We start from the raw sequence: 23,272 nt of genomic DNA, 5'->3' as shown, positions 1-23,272 counted from the left end.
GCCTTACCAATAAATCTAGAGACATTGCTACTTCTTGATTTTAGTCTGGTTATAGGTCTCAAGAAGAGGGGTGGTAGGGGTGGATAAGCAGAAGGATTAGAATTATGTTGAAAGCTGCAGACCCTAGGGCATTCCTTTGCATTTTTGTCTGATGAGGCAGGATTAATCTCTTCAGGTGAGCGTTGAATGGCAGACTTCTAGGAGCAGGGTGTAGGTTGGGCAGTGCAGGCTTCAGTTAGGCTGGTACCCACCTCAGAGGTCAGGATTCCCTGGGACAGGCTGGAGTCTGGCTGATACAAGCTTGACATTGAGTGGTGTCCACAGGGCAGACCATTACAGGTTCATCTGGCAATGTCTCAGCAGAATTTAGGATTTCATTTTCCCCACTGATATCATCATCAACCCATCTGTCTCCATTCCAACCCTCAGGGTTCCACTACTTTCCAAGCAGTACCCTCACTTTTAATATCAGACACCCTGCAAGGTTTTAGTTTCCATTGTAACTCTGCTACTCGTACAATGAAACTCTGAGTCTGGTATTCAGAGATCTCAAGTCTGTGGCTGCATGAAACAAGATTTTCTTTCAGAGCACACAAACTTTTACTTCATTCGTGCATCCGTTAAATTGCAAATATGAAACCTTTAGCTCATCCCTTTCTTTTGTAATTGTATCCAGCATATTCAGGAACAGACAGCTAACATCATTGTACTTTTTAACTCCACAAAACTCTGTTAAGGTGCTGAAAACACTCTCACCCAGATCTTTGCCTCTTATAAGCATGGAAGTAGTCATAGCCAGTGGTGATATTTTACATATCTCCATTGCTAGCTCACACCATGGACTGTCAGTGGCCTCTTGATTATTGGAAAGGGAGTTATTAGTGCCCTTGAGTCCAATCAGAGTAGAGAGCCTATTGCAAAAATGCCAGACCACTTCAGAAATCCCATATTTAGGGTCGTGTTTCCTAAGAACCACCACTCCCAGTGGTTCTTAAGAAATAAATAAATGGTATGAGATTTTTAAAAAATTGTCTCATGTGATCGTGGGGATTCACAAATCCAAATTGCACAGGGAAGGCTGCAAACCAGGGACTCTGATGAAGATTCTTGATGAATTCCCCAGGAGGTGCTGTTTTTCTAAAGTAGATGTGGGAATTCTCTCTCAGTGTTGAAATTACTTCCCCTTTTAAGGCCTTCAACTGATTGGATGAGATGTCATTGCTAATGGCAATCTCCTTAGTTGATCATAGATGTAACCAATTATCTGTGCAGTCAACTCACTGATGATTAAAGTCCTTGAAATGCCCTTGTATTACAATTAACCCAGTGCTTGCTTGACCAAACAACTGGACACCATTACCTAACCAAGTTGACACATTAGCCTAACCATCCCAACTAGTACCAACCTAGTTTGAGTAGTATACAAACTCTTTACTCCTATGTATCTCTTTTTTATTGTTGCAAACACATCTTTATACATTGCCCATTATCAATTTTAAATGATGTTTTACACACATGCTTAAGTCAGCTAGGGGAGAAAGAACTGTTCCAAACTAAAAGGACAATAATAAAAGATTTTATATTTACTATGTAGATACTGTCCCTAATGTTTTGTTTCTTCTTATGGCTTCAATTTACTATCTAGTGTCCTTTTACTTCAGGACTTCCTTTAGCATTTCTTATAGTTTAGGTATTCTGGTAATGAATTCTTTCAGCTTTTGTTTATATATAAATATCTTGATTTCTCCTTCATTTTGAAAGATAATTTTGTTGGATATAGAATTTTTGGTTGACAGTTTTTTCTTTAAGGACTTTAAGTGTTTCTCTCCCACTGCTTTCTGGCCTCCATGGTTTTTTATAACACACCTGCTGCTTTCAGTATCCTCTCTTTGTCTCTGCATTTTGACAAGTTCTCTATGATACGTCTTTGTGTAGCATTCTTCAGTCTGTCCTGCATGGAGTTCATTGAGCTTCCTGGATGTGGATATTCATGGCTTTTATCAGATTGGCTAAGTTGTCAGCCATTATGCCTTCAAATACTTTTTCTGCACCTTTGTCTGTCTTTTATTCTTCCAGGACTCGAATATTGTGTATGTTGTTATGCTCTATTTTTCTTCATTGTTTTTTCTTTCTGCTTCTCACACTGGATAATTTCAATTGTCTCGCCTTCATGTTTGCTGATTCTTTCTTCTCATTCATATCTGCTGTGGAGTTCCTCTAGTGAGTTTTTCATTTCAATTACTCTGCTTTTGCACCTCCAAAATTTCTGTTAGGTTTTTCATATATTTTGTTTAGACATTGTGTACCTAATTTCTTTAGTTCTTTGTGTATAGATTCCATTAGCTCATTGAACATGTAGATCACAGTTGACTTAAAGTCTTTGATTAATAGTTCCAATGTATGAACTTAGGGATAGTTTCTAGAAAACTCTTTTTCCCCCTGTGAATAAGACAGGCTTTACTGTTTCTTTGCATGTTTTAAGATTGTTTTTTGGTAAAAACTGGACAGTCTGAATATTATTTTCTTATAATTCTGGAAATCCTCTTTCCTACTCCTCTAGGATTGCTAGGGTTTTTTGTTTTGTTGTTGTTGAGGACCAGATCTATCAATTTGTGATTTTTCCAAACTGCTCCCAAATGGGAAATGAGAAGAGAAACAAAACAGGTAGTCTCTTTAAAAATCCTCTGCTGCTTTTACCTGAGGGGAGTTGGAACAGTGGCTGCCCTCAGAGCCGCCTCTTCTCAGGGATCTGAAGTAGCTGATCAAAAGCTTTTATCAACAATCAGTCCCCCTCCCCAAGTTTGAAGGCCTAGGCCTTCTTAACCCACCCTGGCATCAGCAAATTTCACCAGGAGCCTGGGCTGCCATGGGTCTGGGGGATGGGAGCCACTGCAAGGAGGGTGAAACTGATGAGTACACACTGCAATTTATCAGCCTTTCTCCTAGATGCCAGTATTCCAGAATATTTCATTCAGGCAGTTCTGCCAGTTTGATACTTGTTTTTGTCGAGGGACTGGTTCCTGGAGTTTCCTATTCCACCATCTTCCCACAATCCTCCTTTTTACCATTTTTAAGCTGCCTTGTCTAGATTTGGTGGTTGTCCTTTCACTGAAATCCTTTAAGTGTTTTCCAGAGCCCTGAGCAAGACAGTTTTATCAATTTTGCTTGCTGATTAAAGTTTCTGTGGAAGGACAAAACCCTGGAGTGTCTCATCTTGGTCAGGACTCACATTTTAAAAACTCAATTTTACTGAGATCTAACTTTCATAAAATTAAATGTGTACATTTTTAAATGTCTAGTTTTACGTCATGTCAATGCGTATAGCTAATGCAGTGCCCCTTCAAGTAAAGACAAAACAATACAGAATGTCCTCATTACCATGGAAGGATTCCTCCTGTTCTTTCTCATCCCTGGGATCCCTTCATCCCAGGAACATTTTCCTCGTTCTCCTCTAAACTGTCACCCAGCGCCTCCACAAGGGTTATCAGGTTTCTGTTAACAGTCTCTTCAAGGCGCTTCCATTGCTGCCAGCCATCTGAAACTACTGCCACATGTTTATGTTTTTGTTAATGCAGCATGTTCCAGTTACTCTGGCTACCTTAAAACTTACCCCCAAAACTTCGAGGCATAAAGCCATGTAAATCATTCTGATTCTGTGGGTCAGGATGGCTTATCTGTCCTGACATCTTGGACCTGGGCAGGAAGATTTGAAGCCTGCAGCCGCCAATGGCTTGTTCACATTCATGGCTGGTGGCCAGTGCTGGCTGGTGGCCAGGGTTCTTGTTTTCTCGCCATGTGGTGTCTCTGAATGGGTAGGTTTGGGCTTCTTCACAGCATGGTGGCTGGGTCCCTACAGTGAGCGTCCTCAGGGAGCCTGCCAGGCAGAAAGCATTGCGTCTTGCAAGTAAGCCACCAAAGCCTTGCAGCATGCTGCGCTCCATGTGTTTTGTAGGGGCCCACTCAGATTCAAAGGGAGGGGAAGTGACATGACCTCTTGTTGTGGGTGGCCTGTTCAAGAAGAGCAGTGGACCAGAAGTACTCTGTGGCCATTTTTGGAAAATACAGTGTACCAGGCAGGTGTGTAATGAGACCAAGGTGGTATTTGCCAAGCCTTCAGGCCTCAACTTCCAAGCTCCTTCTCTCCTGCTAGTCTTGTCAGGGCTTGCTCTAGACATTGGCCGGGTATCTAGAGTAGACCTTACTCCAGGGCATGGTTCTAACTCTTAAGGCAAGGCCTCTCTGAGGTCAGCAGGTGCCCATGATGTTAACAGGTGTTAAGGAGGTCCCTCATCCTGGCTAGGTGGAATGTCAGTGTCCCCACACTGCTCAGAAAGCAAATTGAGCATAAAGGAGCAGTGCAAAAGAGAATTCAATATCAGAGCAATATTTACACCTCTAACACAAGCATTAGCCCAGTAAGCTCTAATCTTTGTTTAATTCCTGAGGTCCATGATGGGAATTTGAGGGCCCTGCTTTTAAAGGCACACCAGAAAACTATACAAGCATTGTATTCTGTATACACTTTACCTAAGTGCAGCATGATCTTTCACAGTCAAGGTGGGCGTGATGATGGTGAGTGTCTGGCTGAGCCCGTTTTCTGACCCCTGTTCACTGCTGCTTCTACTTAGAGGAACCTGGGTTGCTGAAGAAGGGCTAGAGAACCCTTTGTTTGGACAGCTGCTGGGTGAATTGACTTCTCCATTAGGCCCACCCTGCGCAGTTGATTTGTCCTCCTCTTGGAATTATATGCTAAAAGAAGGTTCTCTACTCATGAACAGATTTGGCTCCAAAAGACCCTTTTTTGGGTCCAGAGTTACCAAGATGTGGACACTTGACCCTTCACTTGATCCCTAGGCATGTGCATCATAAAGGGTTGGGCGTGCATCCCTGCAGTGTCGGCTCCCTCCCTGTTCCCACACCTTGTGCTTTACCAGGTCTCTGGGCTCTTCTGCCCCTTGTTAGAACACTACACACACACACTGGCTGTTCTTACTGAGCTCAGTAGTTTCTCAGTTTTTTACCATCTATCTGTGGTTAATTTCCAAAGTTAATTTCCAATTTCTGAAACTGAAACAGTTTTTTGTGGCAATTTTGCCCAGTTTTATTGTTGCTTTTGGGGAGGAATTTAGCTAAACTCCTCACTGGAATTCCAGAAGTCCAGTCAGCTCCTCTTTGCACTTGTTTTTCTTGGCACACTTCAGTCACTGTGTTCAATGCACAGGCCCTTGGAGGCTATGTTGGAGCTCGTTGTAACTCTAGCTCACAGGCATCCATTGCCCAGTACTGCAGCCTTGAGTTGGAAATTATTAACATGAAATTATTGACTTAACTCTCCATCATGAAGGGTGGGAGGAAGTAGGGCCCTGCCCTTCGCTGGGGCACAGCACGGAGTAGTGAAGACATGGCCCCAGCCATGACCCTGGCCAGGGTACTCTTTTGATCATTTGTGCTTAGAGATTGTTTTTCTCCTGTAGAGTCTGTTTTCTCCCTCCAGGCGGCACATTAGAATAGCTAGGTCATTATAATGCTTGTCATAGGAAGCAGATCTGAAGCTTAAGTGAGCTTGAAGATGCAGGTTCATGTTTTCAGTGCTCACCACATTTTCTGCTTCAATTCTGTGACTAATCCATGGTTTCTTCTCTGGTTGCTGCTCTTGTAGAGCTGTCTCTGTAGCATTCTCTTTTATCTCTTATTAGCTGAAAGATTTGTACTTAGAATGATCAAGCCTCTGTTATTAAGTGTGCTTTTTCACCCAGAACCTGCATTTGGCTTTTCTCCCCCTTTTCTTGATTGCTGTCCTAACGTTGGTCCAGCCTCTAGTATTGGAAATGCCTTAGTCTATTTCATCTATTTTAAATCTATTTCATCTGTAAAATGATCTTCAACCCCCATTCTCTTGCTACACTTTTGTATTCTGTGGTCTAATTTTTCTTATTATTTTTTTAAATTAAAGTTACAAACTTGTAAAACAATCATGCATAACATAGAGGACTCCCATACTTTACCCCATCACCACCACCTTGTATTTTTGTGGAATATTTGTTAAAATTGATGAAAGAACATCATCAAAATATTGCTGCTAACTATAGTCTATACCTTAGATTTTGGTGTATTTTTTCCTTCAACCACTCTATTATTAACACCATATATTAGTATTGTACATTTGTGGTAGTTCATGAATGCTCTCGTATTTATACTATTAACCACAGTCTAACATCCACCACAGGGTTCTCTGTCTTATCCAGTACCATGCCTTGTATGATCCATCCAAAGTGTACACTCAATGGCTCTCAGTTTCATCACAGAGTTGTGCGGTAATTTCTAAAGCACTTTCATTACTCCAAAAGGGAAAACCTCATTCCCTCTCAAACCCCTCTATTGTTGACCCTTAGCGTTGATATAGTACCTTCTTTGCCATTGATGCAAGAATATTACAATATTACCATTAACTATAGTCAATAAATTATATTAGTTGTATATTTCACATGCATCTCCATATTCTTAACACCTTGTAATAGTGACATACATTTGTTCTAATTCATAGAACATCCTTGTATTTGTACTGTTGACCACACTCCTTACCCACCACTGAGTTTACTATATTATCTAGCCCCTAGGTTATGCTATAGCTTTCTTTCAATTACACTTGCATTCCTAGACTACCCTTTTCAGCTACAATCACGTTTATAAATAAATCAGCAGTGTTAGTTATACTATGTGTCACCATCAACTCTACCCATTTCCTCACCTTTATAATCAACTTATTAAATATTCTATAAACATTAAACATCAGCTCCCCATCTCAACCCTCATTCAATCTTCTAGTAACCTATACCCTAGAGTTTAACTCCATGAGTTTACTCATCGTATTTAGTTCATATATGTGATACCACACAATATATTGTCCCTTTGTGTCTGGCTTATTTCACTCAACATTATGTCCTCAGGATTCATCCATGTTGTCAGATGCATCCCAATTTCATTTCTTCTTCCAGCTGAATAGTATTCCATTATATGCATATATCATATTTTGTTTTTCCTTCATCGGTTGATGGACATTTGGGCTAGTTCCATATTTTAGCAGCTGTGAATAATGCTGCTATGAACACTGGTGTGCAAATGTCCTTGCTTTCAGTTCTTCTGAATATACTCCTAGTAACAAGATTGCTGGATCATACAGCATTCTATATTCAACTTCCTGAGGAGCTGCAAACTGTCTTCCACAGAGGCTGGGTGGTCTAAGTCTTAATGTTTCTTCCTACAGGCTTTGATGACAGGGAGCCTCCCTGGCTTTGTCGATGTTGTAAGGAACCTCAATTCTCCTGAACTCCTGGAAGACAATGTGCTAAGACAGGCAAAAGCAGCTGGGAAAAGAATAATCTTTTATGGAGATGAAACATGGGTTAAATTATTTCCAAAGCATTTTGTGGAATATGATGGAACAACCTCATTTTTTGTGTCAGATTATACAGAGGTAAGTTTTTAAAATAAAATACATGTTATACTAGATAAAACCTGGTGCTCTATTATGTAATAAGAACCAGTATTATTTTGTATGTGCCTTTTATTTATATATTGGGAATGCACATGGAAAGATTTGAAAAATTATTCATTCACGTAAACAATGGAGGTATGGATCCCAAAGCCCAGAACAACTAAGGCCTCAGTTAGAGAAGGGTCAAAGAATCAGGAGGCATGTAGGGGCTTGGAGCTCTGTACCCCAGAAAATCATGTTCTTAACCCAAATCCATTCCTGTGAGGTGAAGCCATTGTCAAAAGACCTTTTAATGAGTTATGTCAGTTAAGGCGTGGTCCAGCTGAATCAGGAAGGGTCTCAATCCTACTCTTGGAGGCCTTATAAGGAAGGCCATAGAAAGGGAAGCCACAGGGAGCAACCAGAAGCCAGAATTCAGCAGAACCCAGAAGAGAAAGGAGAAGGTGCTGCTGTGTGCACTGTTGTGTGATGGAAAAGCCAAAGAATCCCAAAGAGTGAGGCCAGCCAGAAGATACTGATCCTGGAAGGAGCAAACCTTCTGGTCTCTGAAACCATGAGCCAATAAATCCCTATTGTTAAGTCAATCCATTGTATAGTATTTGCTTCAGGAACATGGAAATTAAAACTTTCAGGGAAGCGGACTTGGCCCAATGGATAGGGCGTCCGCCTACCACATGGGAGGTCTGTGGTTCAAACCCCGGGCCTCCTTGACCCCTGTGGAGCTGACCCATGCTCAGTGCTGATGCGCACAAGGAGTGCCGTGCCACACAGGGGTGTCCCCCGCGTAGGAGAGCTCCATGCGCAAGGAGTGCACCCTGTAAGGAGAGCCGCCCAGCATGAAAGAAGGTGCAGCCTGCCCAAGAATGGTGCCACACACACACAGAACTGACACAACAAGATAACGCAACAAAAAGAAACACAGGTTCCTGGTGCCACTGATAAGGATAGAAGTGGTCACAGAAAGAACATACAGTGAATGGGCACAGATAGCAGACAAATGGGGAGTAGGGGGGGAAAGGGGAGAGAAAAAAAAATCTTAAAAAGAAAAAAAACTTTCAGGTGCTGGAAAATGGTGTATGCTATTATATACACCTAAAAATGTGGCAGTAGCTTTGGAATTGAGTCATGGGCAGAGGCTGGAAGAATTGTGAGAGCTCAAAAATGAGTGAGAGCTGTAGAAAAAGTCTGTATCATATTAGAGAATACATAGTTCACCATGAGTAAAATGTCGGTAGAAATATGGGCGGTAAAGGTACTTCTGAATCTTAGAAGGAAATGATGGGTATGCCATTGGAAATTGGAAGAAAGGCCATCCTTTAAAGTGACAGAAAACTTGGTGAAATTGAATTCTAATGTTGGATAGAAGGCAGAAGTCATAAGTGATGAATATGGATATTTAGCTGAGGAGATTTCTGAGCTAAATGTGGAAGGTACAACCTGGTTTCTCCTTGCAGTTTATAGTGAAATGAGAGAGGAAAGAAAAACTGAAGATTGGACTTTTAAACAAAAAGTGACAGCAGGTGATGATTTTGAAAGTTTTCCAGATGGTGTGCTGTAAGAGTCAGACCAAAGTGGCTCTTTCAGGACCTCCCTGAGCTTCCAGAAAGTTAGTCCGTAGAGAAGAGGGTTCCATATGTGGATTTAACTGTACATGGACCCAGAAGCCATTTCAGTGGAGGTCAGGATTGGAAATGCAGTATCCAGGAAGGATCAGGGGAAAGTTCTGTTGTCTGTTGGTTTGGATCCACTTGAACCCATGTGAAGCTGATGAGGTTTTTGCAAAATTTATATGAGCAGAACCACTGCCAGCCTCAACTTGAAAGGGACAGAAGAGACGAATTGAAGGAAGAATGACTTTAAGAGCAGAAACATGGAAGCCAAAGTCTGGACTGAAGAGATCTCCTCTGGCCAAGAAAGCATGCTTCCCCATGTGTGTGAGGGGCAGGTCTGACCCTGTGCTTGGAGGGGCAGGTCATCTTCCTGAATTTGTTCAGAAAAGTGCTGCCCCCCTAATGTTTGGAGGGAGTGGGGCCTACACCCCAGTGTTTGGGGAAAGCATCGTCATTGCACCAACCTGTGGAAGGGGTGGGGCTGCCACTCCATGAGGCATGGAGCACAAAGAATCAAGCCACAGATGACTTAGACCTTGATCTGATGAAATTTGCCCTGCTGGGTTTTAAACTTGTTTGGGACTTGTGACCCCGGTTTTCCTTCTAATTTCTCCCTTCTGAAATGTTTTCTATGCCTGTCCCGCAATTATACATGGAAGCAGATAATTTGTTTTCTAAGTTTCACAGCTCCATTGGGGAGGAATTTTGCTCCAGGATGGACCACATCTATAACTGATTTTGATGAGCCTTTGAATTTAGCATTGTTCTAAAATAGTTGAAGGCTTTGGGAATGTTGGGATGGAATGAATATATATTGCATGTAGGAGGAACATGTCTTTTTTGGGTACAGAGGGTAGACTGTGGGGGCTTGGAGTTATGTACCCCAGAAAAACATGCTCTTAATTTTAATCCATACCTGTAGATGTGAACCAATTGTAAATAGGACCCTTTGATGAGGTTACTTTAATTGAGGTGTGACCCACTGAATCCAGAGGGGTCTTAATCTACTGGAGGCCTTTCAGAGAAGGCCACAAGGAGAGAAGCCACAGGGAGCAGCCAGAAGCTGAAGTCAGTGGAACCCAGGAGAGAAAGAAGACACATGTGCATTGCCCTGTGATGGAAAGGCCAGGGAACCCTAAAGGTTGCTGGCCAGCTGGAAGATAACGGACCTCATGGGAAGCAAACCTTCCAGCTTCTGAAACCGTGAATAAGTAAATTTCTGTTGAGCCCTTCCTTTGTGTGGTATTTGAAACTAGAAGACAGGGCTTCATGGCAGAGGAGCTCTTGGTGCCATGTTCTGATTAGGGAATGGACTTTACCAGATGGACAATGAGGTGACACCATTTGCATTTAGTGGAGCCCAAGGCCTATGTGGCCCACCAGGGCCCTCCAGGCTCTTGGGCCAAGTGAGGGGATGGTGAGGTGGGCAGAGTACAGAGCAAGTCTCCTTTGTGAGCAATTGGAGCATGAGGGGAATGGCCAACAAGGCCCACAGGTCAGAAGGTCAGCAGTGGTGGCAGAAGGAAGGCTGGTCAAAAGGCACAGTGCTGTGGGTTTTTGTGATGGGTAGGAGCTTCGCTGGGATGGGATGTCTTCACACACACCCACCCCCTTGTGGTTGCTGGGCCAGGGCACATCTGTACTCCTGCCCTCATTGATACGCTGTCCTTAATCTTACCTATGTGAGCACAACAGTTATTTTTCAGTAATGACTGAGTTTTCCCATGGCATAGTATGGAACCACTCAAATACTTTTCTTTTTTAGTGGGCAGGGCTGACAAGGCTAACAGCTCTGTTAGAGGTGCTGGACTGTAATCTCCATGAGGCACCTATTACAGAGATATATGCAGTCTTCTCCTTCACAAGCAGCCTTCTTGCAGGACACATGGGTGCTGTCAGCTCTCAGAGCATGTCTGTTCTGCCACCTGCTTGTTGCCTTTTCTTGGAAGTAACTGCATTTAGCTCTTAGTTACCACAATAACAATTTGTGACCTGTTTAACTTTATTTGCTAAGCTTTATTTAAGCCCCAGTAGTGAGCCCACAAGAAAGTTTTTTCTTTTTTCCAGAATAACTTTTGCTCATTTAAATTATCAGAATAATATGTTCTATCTGCAACCTTGATTCATAAAACTATATTAGTAAAAATTTAATCCAAATATTTATTTAAAAAATTTTATGACTTACCTTTTGTCTTTTCAACTGTCATGAGTCCAGTTTCCCTAGATTATAAAATGACCTTGGTGAGTTAGATCCAAGGAAATGGGGTGAGTTCTTAACATGGACTTTTCCCCCTTGAAAGGTCGATAATAATGTAACAAGACACTTGGATAAAGTATTAGAGAGAGGAGACTGGGATGTGCTGATTCTCCACTACCTGGGCTTGGACCATATCGGCCATGTGTTTGGACCAGACAGCCCCTTGATAGGACGCAAGCTCAGCGAGATGGATGGCGTCCTCATGAAGATTCACACTTCTCTATTATCAAAGGTAAGGAGTCATTATAAGAGGTAATGTGCTATGAGAGCCAGGTAAACTCTCCACAGTCCTTTAGGACAGCTACTAGTTACCTGTCTGGATGCATTTAATCACTCATTCATTCTCCTACTTGGTAAGTGCTTATTGAATACCTGCTTTGTCACTGTCACTGTTACTGTTCTGGACATTGGACTCATATCATTGAAAGAGTCATATCTCTGCTCTCCAGGAACTTACATTCTAGCCAGGAAAGGCATATGGCAAAGAAGTAGCATGATGAAAGAGTGTAACAACAAGCATGCTAGAAAGCGATTATTGTCTGTGATTGGTTAGACTAATGTATCAACTTGGCCAGGTCATGGTACCCAGTTTGTTCAGACAAGCACTGGGCTGATTATAATACAAGAGCATTTCATGGACTTTAATCATCAGTGAGTTGTTGCGTAGATGACTGATTATATCTACAATCATCTGAGGAGACTGTCAGCAATGAGTGACATCTCATCCAATCAGCTGAAACCTTAAAAGAAGAAGTGATTTCAGCATACAGGGAGAGAATTTCCATCTCTACTTCAGAAAGCCAGCATCTCCTGGAGAACTAATCAAGGACCTTCTTTGGAGTTCCTGGCTTACAGTCTTCCTCACAGAATTTGGACTTGTGTACCCCCATGGTCACGTGAGACAATTTTATAAAATCTTATACTATTTACAGATAACTCTTTTCGGTTCTGCCTAATACAGCTTGGACCATGAGTGTTCTTGAGAAACAGAATCTTAAAAATGGGATTTCTGAATTGGTTCTGAGATTTTTGCAATTGGCCCTCTACTCTGATTAGATTCAGGGGTACTAGTGATTCTGTTCCAATAATTAAGGTGCCACTGACAGTCCATGGTGTGAGTTGACAATGGAGATACGCAAAATATAACCATCAGATATGACTACATCCATGCTTATAAGAGGCAAGGATCTGGGAAAGAGTATTTTCAACACCTTAACAGAATTTCTTAGAATCAAAAGGTACAATGATGTTGGCTGGCTGTTCCTAAATATGCTGGATACAATTACAAAAGAAAGGGGTGAGCTAAAAGCTTCAAATTTGCAACTTAAGTGCTACGTCAATGATGTGAAAGTTTCTATGTGGCTCTGAAAGAAAATCTTATTTCATGCAGCTGCAGACTTGAGATCTCTGAAAACCAGACCCAGAGTCTCATTGTACAAGTAGGAGAGTTACAACAGACAGTAAAATCTCAACCTTGCAGGGTTTCTGCTGTTAAGTGAGGGCATTGATTGGGAAGGAGGGGAACCCTGAGGACTGGGATAGAGACTTATGGGTTGATGATGATCTCCGTGGGGATATTGAAACACTAAATTCTGATGAAAAGATGCTGCATAAATCTATATTGGTCTGCCCTGTGAGGAGAAAACTACCCAACTCCCATTCTGCCCCAAGGAGTCTCTGCCTCCTCCCTGCCCTGAGAAAACATCACCCAACCTCCATCCTGCCCTGAGGAGTCTGCCATCCAACCCCTACCTGAAAAGATTAATCTTGTCTCTTCCGATGGAACTGCAAACAAATGCCCTGAGGTAATTCACTCGCAAGATACTTCTAAACCACCCCTCTTCTTCTCCAGACCTATAACTAGAAAAAAGTCATAAGTTCCCAAAGGTGAAGTACAAAGTGTGACCCATGAGGAAATATGCTCTACTCCGGAAGAACTGCATGGATTTTCCAATTTATGTAGACAGAAATCAGATGTGTGGGTATGGATGTTAAGGGTGTGGTATAATGGTGGAAGGAATATAAAGTTGGATCAGGCTGAATTTATTGATATGGGCCCACTAAGCAGAGATTCTGGGTTCAGTTTTGTAGCTCGAGGGATTAGAAGGGGCTATAACAGTTTCTTTGGGTGCCTGACTAAAGCATGGACAAAAAGGTGGCCTAGAATGTCTGAGGTCAAGAGGCCAGAATTGCCCTAGTATACTGTAAATGAGGGGATCCAAAGACTTAGAGAGGTTGGAATGGTAGAATGGATTTACTGTCTAAGACCTGCCAACTTATCCTAGGAATGTCCAGAGAACACACCTTTCACCAGGACTGTGAGGATAAATTTGTGAGCCTGACTCCATCTTCCTTGAAGAGCTCTGTGGTTGCTCTTCTCTGTAGGTCACATATTATTGTGGGAACTACTGGCACTGAACTGGGATCCTTAAACACTATGGAGGGAAGTGGACTTGGCCCAGTGGATAGGGCGTCCACCTACCACATGGGAGGTCCACAGTTCAAACCCCAGGCCTCCTTGACCCCTGTGGAGCTGGCCCATGCACAGTGCTGATGTGCGCAAGGAGTGCCGTGCCACACAGGGGTGTCCCCTGCATAGGGGAGCTCCACACGCAAGGAGTGCACCCCATAAGGAGAGCCGCCCAGCGCAAAAGAAAGTGCAGCCTGCCCAGGAGTGGCACCGCACACGGAGAGCTGACGCAGCAAGATGACACAACAAAAAGAGACAAAGGTTCCCGTGCTGCTGACAACAACAGAAGCAGACAAAAGAAGAACACACAGCAAAATACAATGGGGGGAGGGCGGGGGGGCGGGGAGAAGGGGAGAGAAATAAATAAAATAAATCTTTGAAAAAAATAATAAAAATAAACACTATGGGGATGATTGGATCCCAGGTTAGCAGAAGCCAAGGGGCAGCACTTAATTGCCAAAGACAAGGTGGTTGTGGCGGCATGAAAAACAGAGCAGGAATCGAGTCACAAAGACCTATGGTGTTGGCTAATAGATCATGGGAACCTCGACGTGAAATAGATGGGCATTCTACTAAATTCCAACTTGATCTGTGTAAGCAGAAGAGTGCTAGGTCAAGTGAACAAAAGTCTACCTTGAATTGCAGAAATAGAGAGTCATGGCCTCTTAATCAGTTCCCAGACTTGAGGCAGCTTACAGACCCAGAGCCCTTGAATGAGGAGAAGGCTGGGTTCCCTTGGAGAAGGATCCTGTTACACTGCCAAAAATTTATACTCTTTATCATCTACCCAGCCTTCCCCAAAAAGACCTACAGCCTTAAACCAAGGGGAAAAGGAAGTGATCATTTCGGGGATTATTAGACACTGGTTCAGAAGTGGCATTAATTCCAGGAGACCCAAAACATCACTGTGGTCCACCAGTCAGAGTAGGGGCTTATGGAGGTCAAATGATTGATGGAGTTTAGCTCAGGTCCATCTCACAGTGGGTCCAGTGGGTCCCCTGACCCATTCTGTGATTATTTCTCCAGTTCCAGAATGCATAATTGTAATCAATGTATTCAGCAACTGGCAGAATCCTCACATTGGACCCCAAACTTGTGGAGTGATGGCTGTTATGTTAGGAAAGGCCAAGTGGAAGCCCTTAGAACTGCCATTACCTAGCAAAATAGGGTATATAGATATGTTCATTGGGTATTGACATAGCGGGAAGAGTTTCACAAGACAGCTGAGGGGAGTGCTGAATTCCCATTCCAGGAAACTGTTGCACTCCCCAGCGGAGCAGCAACAATCCCCCAAGTACAAGGACAAAGACCAGTGAAGAAGGATGATCCAGTGATGGGCCCTTGATACTGATGACTATGCTTATGAGCCTGTGTGCTTGAAATTTTAACTAGGCCTAGAGCTGCAAAATGCCTAAGAATTACCGCCTAAGAGCCTCCATATTGCTCAAATATGGCCACTCTCTGAGCCAAACTCAGTATATAAATGCATTACCTTCTCCCCAGCGTGGGACATGACTCCTGAGGCACCAAGGGATTACTACCAAGGACCAGCAGGTGATACAGCTAGAAAAAGACCTTGAATAAAAGGGGGAAATAGTAAAGACAAATGAGTTTATATGGCTAAGAGACTTCAAAATGAATCAGGAGGTCAGCAGAGGGTCATGCTTATGCACATCTCAGCAGGATCTCAGAAACAGCCAAAGTAGATACAACCCCAGGTATGCTTCTGAGGACTACAGAGACACCCAGGTCCTACGGTCATGACAGATGGCTCTGGAATTCAGTGCCATGTCAGTGGGCCCTACTTTGGAATTTGTGCTTCTGAGTATGATGAAGTTGGACTCAGATGTGACCTCTCTATGTGTGCATCTCCTCTCACTTTTACTGAACCTGTGGTTGGCATTGGGGTTGGTATACACCAAAGGGACTTGGATTTCTGGACTGTCCATGTGCCAGTTAGGCCCTGAGCCTCAGCAGAGTTGCAACACCTACACTCCAGTTCATTGGACTTACCCAGGTCAGCTAACAGGTAGGTGAGGAATGTCAACAATTACACCAGGGAACTGAGAGAATCTCCAGCTGCAAGCAGGAGAATTCCACCCATCAACCATGTGGGACGGTAAACCCCCTCTCAATTTGGAGGTGGAGTGGACATCACCATCCCAGGGTCCTCGGGATGGAGGAATAAAATATGGATTAGACTGGAGGGAAAAAAGCAATACCATGTTCCTGGAGGGATTGCACAGATCAGTGCCACCATCAAGGTCTGAAGGATGCAGGGGTGGTGATTCCCACCATATTCCTATTCAATTCTCTTTGGCTTGTGCAGAAAACAGATGGATCTTGGAAGGTGAGAGTATGTTATCGTCAACTTAACCAGGTGATGACTCCAATCGCAGCTGCTGTCCCAGATGTGACATCATTGCTTAAGCAAATCTACACATCCCCTGGTACCTGGTATGCAGCTGTTGATCTGGCAAATGCTTTTTTCTCAATTGCCATTAATATGGACCACCAGAAACAGTTTGCTTTAAGCTGGCAAGGCCAGAAACATATCTTTCTATCCTGCCTCAGAGTTATGTCAGCTCTCCAGCCCTATGTCATAATATTGTCCACAGGGACCTTGATTGTCTCTCCATCCCACAAGATATCACACTGGTCCATTATATTGATAATATCTTGTTGATTGGACCTAGTGAGCAAGAAGTAGCAATGACTCTAGACTTACTGGTAAGGCATTTATATGAGAGAGATTGGGAGATAAATCCAACAAAAATATAGGGACCTTCCACCTCTGTGAAATTTCTAGGTGTCCAGTGGTGTGGGGCATGTTGAGATATCCCTTCTAAAGAGGATAAGGTACAGCATCTGGCCCCTCCTACAACCAAAAAAGAGGTATAATGCTTAGTTGGCCTCTTTGGGTTTTGGAGACATCACATTACTCATTTGGGTTTGCTACTCTGGCCCATTTATCCAGTGACCAGAAAAGCTGCTAGTTTTGAGTGGGGCCTGGAACAGGAGGATGCTCTGCAACAGGTCCAGACTGCTGTGCAAGCTGCAGTGTCACTTGTGCCTTAGGATGCAGCAGATCCAATGGTGCTGGAAGTTTCAGTGGCAAGCAGAGATGTGTCTGGAGCCTTTGGCAGGGCCTTGTAGGAGAATAATAACTCAAACCCTTAGGGTTTTGGAGCAAAGCCCTGCCATCCTCTGCAGATAACTACTGTCCTTTTGAGAAACAGCTTTTGGCCTGCTACTGGGTCTTAGTGGAGACTGAATGTTTAACCATGGGCCACCAAGTTACCATGAGCCCTGAGTTGTCTTTCATGAGCTGGGTATTGTCTGACCCACCAAACCATGTAGATAGACCTCTCTGGGTGGGCAAAAAATATGGAAATATTTTTGTCCACATGAATGCTTACTAGGGAGTGATTTCAGCAGAGGAAGATTTTAATAGTAAAGTGGATAACATGACCCACTCTGTGGCTAGCCTCCAGCCTCTTTCCCAGCCTTTCCTGTCATTGCCCAATGGGCTCATGAACAAAGTGGCCGTGGAGGTGAGGATGGAGGTTATACATGGGCTCAGCAACATGGACTTCCCCCCACTAAGGCCAACCTGGCTACATCCACTGCTGAGTGACCAGTCTGCCAGCAGAGACCCACACTCAGCACCTGATAAGGCACCATTCCCTGAGGTGCTCAACCTGCTTCCTGGTGGCAGGTTGATTATATTAGACCACTTCCATCATGGAAGGGGCAGCAATTTGTTCTAACTAGAATAGACATATGCTCTGGATACAGGTTTGCCTTCCCTACACACAGTACTTCTTCCAAAATTACCATCTGTGGACTTAACTGAATGTCTTATCCACTGCCACAGTATTCCACACAGCATTGTTTCCGATCAAGGAACCCACTTCACAGCAAATGATGTGCGGGAATGGGCACATGCTTATGGAATTCACTGATCTTACCATGTTCACCATCATCCTGAAGTAGCTGGATTGATAGATCAGTGGATGGCCTTCTGAAGATCCAGCTAAGGGGCCAAGAAGATGGGAATACCTTGCAGAACTGTCGCAATGTTCCCCTGGAGGCTGTGTATGCTCTAAATCAGTGTCCACTCTGTGGTGCTGTTTCTCCCACAGCCAGGATTCACGCATCTAGGAGTCAAGCGGTGAAAATGGGAGTGGCACAACTCATTTTTATCCCTAGTGATCCTCTCGGAAAATGTTTGCTTTCGGTCCCTGCAACTGTAGGTTCTGCTGGTCTACAGGTCTTAGTTCCAAAAGGAGGAGTGCTTCCATCAGGGAACACAAAGATTCCATTGAACTGGAAGTTAAGGCTGCCACCTGGCCACTTTGGGCTCCTCTTACCCCTGAATCAACAGACAAAGAGGGAATTACTGTACCAGCTGGGGTGATTGATCCTGACTATCAAGGGGAAATAAGATTTTATCTACGTAATAGAGGCAAGGAAGAATTTGCCTAGAATATAGGAAATTCCCTAGTGCGTCTCTTAGTACTACCATGCCCTATGATTAAAGTTAATGGAAAACTGTAACATCCCAATCCAAGCAAGACTAACAATGGCTCAGATCTTCCAGATTGAATTTTTGGGTCACCTCACCAGGTAAAGAACCACGGCCAGCTGAGGCCCTTGCTGAGGGGAAAGGGAACATGGAATGGGTAGTGGAAGACGGTCATACAAACCTTGACCATGTGACCAATTACAGAAATGAAGACTGTAATGGTCATGAGTATTTCTTCCTTGTTTTTTTTGAGTATGTTTGTATATGTACATAAAATTAATAACTTTGTTTTTTTCCCTATCCTTTTCCCTTAACGTATGACATAAGGTGTATTAGTTTCATGTCATGTATTTAAGGATGTTAAATTTAAGAGTGAATATTGCCTTGGGACCTGCACTCTATTCTGGAGGAAATTAGTGCATTTCTGGTTGTATGCAGGACAGTTGGTATTGTTAAGCGAAAAAGAATGTTTTGTTTTTATTTTAAGACTACATATGGTTTAAGGTTAAGTGTATGGTTGCCAGGTTGACCAGGGGTGGACTATGATGGCTAGATTAATGTGTCAACTTGGTCAGGTAATGGTGCCCATTTGTTGGGTGAAGCAAGCACTGGGCTAATTGTAATACAAGGACATTTCATGGACTTAAATCACCAGTGAGTTGATTGCAGCTGTGGCTGATTACATCTACAATCAACTGAGGAGATTGTCTTCAACAATAAGAGCCTTCTCATCCAATCAGTTGACGGCCTTAAAAGGGGAATTGATTTCAGCACTCAGAGAATTCCCACATCTACTTCAGACAGCCAGAGTCTCCTGGGAGCTCATCAAGAACCTTCATCGGAGCCCCAGGCTTGCAGCCTGTCTTACGGAATTTGGACTTGTGCATCCCCATGGTTGAGTGAGACAATTTTATAAGATCTTGTACTATTACAGGTATCTCCTGTTGGTTCTCTTTTCCCAAGAACCCTGCATTCTGCAGTGTTGTAGGTGAACCTTCCGGCAGAGGGAGCAGCCCCTGCCCTGAGGGAGATGTTCAAAGACTCGGAGGGAGGCTGGGAGGAAGGAGGAGGGTGTGGGAGGGAAGGAGGGAGGGTAGGGGAGGGAGTGGGAGAAGGGGGAAGGGGGGGCATGGTGCCCCTGGTCTGCGTAGGGGGCGCTTGTGGAGAGCAGCAGGAGGGGGAGGGGAGGGGGGGCGCTGGTGGAGAGCAGGAGAAGGGGAGGGGTGGAGGCGAGGGGCGCTGGTGGTGGAGGGGGAGGGCGCTCGTGGCCCTGAGCTGCAGGAGGAGGCAGAGCCTTCCTGGCAGGTCCAGGGGGCCTCTGGGCCACGAGGCAGAGTCCAGCAAACAGAGTGGAGTCAGGGGTGGGTCAAGGGGGTTGGGGGTTAGGGTACGCAGCCTCCTGGGCCTTCTTGGCACTGCTCTTTGCTTTTTCCATGTGTTATCAGTTTGGTCCTCAGAACAATCCTGCAAAATAGCTTCTGTATTGCAGCTGGACATCCTGGAACCTCTGCCCTCGGCTCCGCCACACCCCCTGCCCTCTGCCTTTGAAGTCATAGCGCTTTGTTTTCACTGTGACATTGTCTGACCCTAATCCTTTGCCCTCTTTACCGCTCTTGGGAAGAACAGTCTAGTTCATTTAGAAAGACCTGCTGTTTGTGAAGTAAAACTAAAATCGTTTTCTTCAAGAACATGTGTTCTCTTGCCTCCAGGAGCGAGGGGCACAGTGGCCCAGCGTCCTGGTTCTCTGTGGCGATCACGGCATGTCTGAGACAGGGAGTCACGGGGCCTCTTCTGTAGGAGAAGTGAGCACACCTCTGGTTTTAATCAGTTCTGCATTTGAAAGGAAAACAGGTGAGAGTCTGGGGATGCTTAACATTTTGAAACATTTCTGTTTTCCATAGTCTGAATTTAATTTTTAATAATCATTTTTGGAAGCTGCATAAATTTGAAATATCTTCATAAGTGTACAAATATAAATAAATGGGGCAAGAGACAGTTAGGATTTGGAATTTATACTCCTTGTTCTGATTCTTAACATGCAAGTATTCTTTGTAGGAATTTTGTTGTATGGATGTTGTGGCTTGGGTTTCTGGAACTGTTGATAAAAATTCCAGGTAGCTTAGAGACATCTGGGCCACAGGCATGAAGTGATCCTAAACTTGTGAAAAGTATCCATTGTTTAAAGCTTTGTTTTGAATAGCACCTCAACGAGCCCCAGGATCCAGTGGGAGCAGGGTTTATAAGGACCTTCCAGTCTGCAGCCAGACAGATGCCAGCATCAGCACACGCCCCATCTTCGACCCCAGCCTGCCTCACTGCTGTCCCCGCTGTCTGCTCAGCCCCAGGTCTCCCCATATCCGTGCTTCACTCACTACTCGAGGTGGGCTCACCCACCCCTCCCTTGGTGCTGTTGAGCCGCGGGATGCCTGACTGTCCTCTCACTCGGCCCTTCAGCTTCCCGTGGCATGGCCAACTGCTCCGCTTCCAGCACTTGGCACTCTTCTGGTTTCTTCCTGAGTGTGAGGGCTCACCACTCTCTTTCTGCTTGGCTTCTGCTCCCTGGTCTGCTTTCCTGACTTCCTCTTTTACTCTGCAGATTGCCCCTTCATCCTCTTATTTTCCAGCAATTTACTTGTTGAAGGAACCTGGCATCTATAGCAGTCTGTGCTGCCCACCAAGTGCTCCTGTCCTGGGTGTCCTGTGTCGATCGTTAGCCTGTTGCAGGCGCTTATGCAGGTTCATTTCCCATTGTTTGGTTTTATTTTGCTTATCGGCGTTGATAGCTGAGCCCAGCCTCCTCCCCTTCTCCCCAATAGTGTGGCTGCTTCTGCTCAGGAGCTGCTGGGAATCGGCCGCTGTGAGGTTCTGTGTCAGACTGTGTGTGCAGAGCAGGCCCTTCCTCAGCCCTATGCGGAGAGGGTGCTGGTACTTGAACTGCCCGCCCTCGGCATCTGCTTGGCCACCTGGCCACCTGCTGCCCCTTACACTCTATAACTCGCTCTGTATTGAGTTCATTCTGACAGATTATAAGCTTCTCTATGGTGTTGTGCTTGTGCTTGACATAGAATGATGAGTGGTTAGTAATTTAATGAAATAAAAAAATAAGTAATTTTTCTTCTCTCTGAATCTACACTGAATGGTCTGGAGAAATAGGTGATTACACTAATTAGAGTGGACCAAATTCAAGAATGACTGCAGTTTGTCACTTTCTAGAAAGTGGTTACTTAAGAAACTGTTTTCTTTTTTCTAGGTGACGTCAGACATCCAAAGCATGTTCAACAGACTGATTTGGCAGCCACACTAGCAATAGGGCTTGGTTTGCCAATTCCAAAGAACAATATAGGGAGTTTTTTATTCCCAATTGTAGAAGGAAGGCCAATGAGAGAACAATTACGATTTTTACATTTAAATACTGTGCAGCTTAGCAGGTTGTTGCAAGAGAATGTGCCTCTGTATGAGAAAGGTAAGCCAATTAATAGTTTTCAACTTCTGTTAGGACTTTATGCTCCCACTGAGGTAGGGTTTTCCTGGTGGTATTTTTGTGGTGTGCATTTGATAATAGGAATTCTTTGCAGTCATCACTCTGGTTATGCAGATAGTGTTCCGTTTTTCTTAGACCCCTCCCACCATTAGCAACACCCACAGATGCCGTTATCCAAATCAAGTTCTTTAATAAAGATATTCATTCAACAAATAGTTACTAAGCTTCTATGAAGAGTCAGAACAGTTCAGTCCAAAGAGCTCTGCTCTAATGGAATTTACATTCTAGAAAGGGGAGACGAGAGAAAAAAGGGCAATAAGTCTTTCAGGTGGTGATAAGAGCCCTAGGAAAAGAGCAAAACTGGAGAACAGTGGGGAGTGGAGTGGGTGGGGTTCGTTGGGGAGGGCCTGCCCTTTGAGCAGAGACTTGTAGGCTGAGCCGATATCTGGGAGGGAGTGTTGCAGAGAAGACGGCAGGCACAGGTGCCCCAGTGAGTGGGATGCGCGTGTACGTGCAAGGAGGAGATGGGACCTGGAGTGGCTGGAGCAGGAGATGAGGGCAGATCTGAGGACCAGTGCAGGAGCTTTCAGTTTATTCTGAGTTAAATGGGGCAGCTGCAGGGTCGCAGGCAGAGCCTCTCGTTGCTGTGTTGAGGCTTCTGCCTTGTGCTGAAGGAGGAGCTGGGAGGCTTCTGCCGGACTTGGCATGAAGGGTGAGGTGGTGGCGTGGAATCCAAGAGACGGCTGCACCTGGATGTGTGCTGAAGACGGCGCAAACAGGGTTCGTGGATGCACTGGATGTAGGAGGCACTGGGGTCGGTGCCAGGATTTACAGCCTGAACAGCCACGAGAGTGGGGTTGCTGAGGTGGGGAGGTTTGCGAGGCATGGTGCCTGTGGCATGGGGGAGTAAATTTCAAGAAGAAGGGCATGAATGGTTGCACTGAATAAAACAGATGAGGAATTGGGAAGTGATAGTTGGAGCAGTTTCTGTTGTGGATTGTTTGACGAGAGCAGTGGAACTGGAGAGAGCAAGCTGGACAGCTCTGAGGAGCAGTGGGCTAGGAGGGGCTGGACGTCTTTATTTTCAGCCTGGCCGTTGTTGGAGGGTGTCTAGGTGCTGAGGGGACATCTGGGGAGGGAGAAGCATGCAGGTCCCCAGGGCGTGTTTCCGAAGCGCTTGCTGTGCCACACCCAGGATGGGGGAGGACAGTGTGGTTAGCCGATGTTTGTTTGGGAATCCAGCTTTAGAGGAGCTCATGTGCTGGCAGGTTTTCCTGCTAAAGTGGGGTCCAGCCAAGCAGAGTGAACCCCTGTGTGTTTGCTCTCCTTGATGTTCTTGTGGAAGACAAACCCTGCCGGGTCTGGAATCTGGGGTACCCAGCTGATACATGGCAGAGAGCACCCACTGAAGCCCTTGTCCTGAGGGGCGGC

At 44.6% G+C, this 23,272-nt stretch overlaps 1 protein-coding gene across 13 annotated transcripts in view; it reads left to right on the top strand.

The window, feature by feature from the left end:
• Positions 1–23,272, top strand: part of PIGG (phosphatidylinositol glycan anchor biosynthesis class G (EMM blood group)) — a 78,253-nt gene that overhangs the window by 9,499 nt on the left and 45,482 nt on the right. For all 13 annotated transcript variants that reach the window (XR_009186841.1, XR_009186844.2, XR_011649760.1 and 10 more), the window contains exons 3-6: positions 7,265–7,474; positions 11,406–11,594; positions 20,070–20,211; positions 21,611–21,823. Coding sequence is in view for 9 of the 13 variants with exons in the window: in XM_071217787.1 (XP_071073888.1) it covers positions 7,265–7,474; positions 11,406–11,594; positions 20,070–20,211; positions 21,611–21,823 (754 nt within the window). In the remaining 4 variants the exon portion in view is untranslated. The remainder of the gene's footprint in view (positions 1–7,264; positions 7,475–11,405; positions 11,595–20,069; positions 20,212–21,610; positions 21,824–23,272) is intronic.

This window comes from Dasypus novemcinctus, chromosome 1 (assembly GCF_030445035.2).
Source record: "Dasypus novemcinctus isolate mDasNov1 chromosome 1, mDasNov1.1.hap2, whole genome shotgun sequence".
In the NCBI taxonomy this organism is placed as follows: Eukaryota; Metazoa; Chordata; class Mammalia; order Cingulata; family Dasypodidae; genus Dasypus; species Dasypus novemcinctus.
Note: the sequence above shows the minus strand (reverse complement) of the source record. Positions and strands in the feature narration are given on the sequence as shown.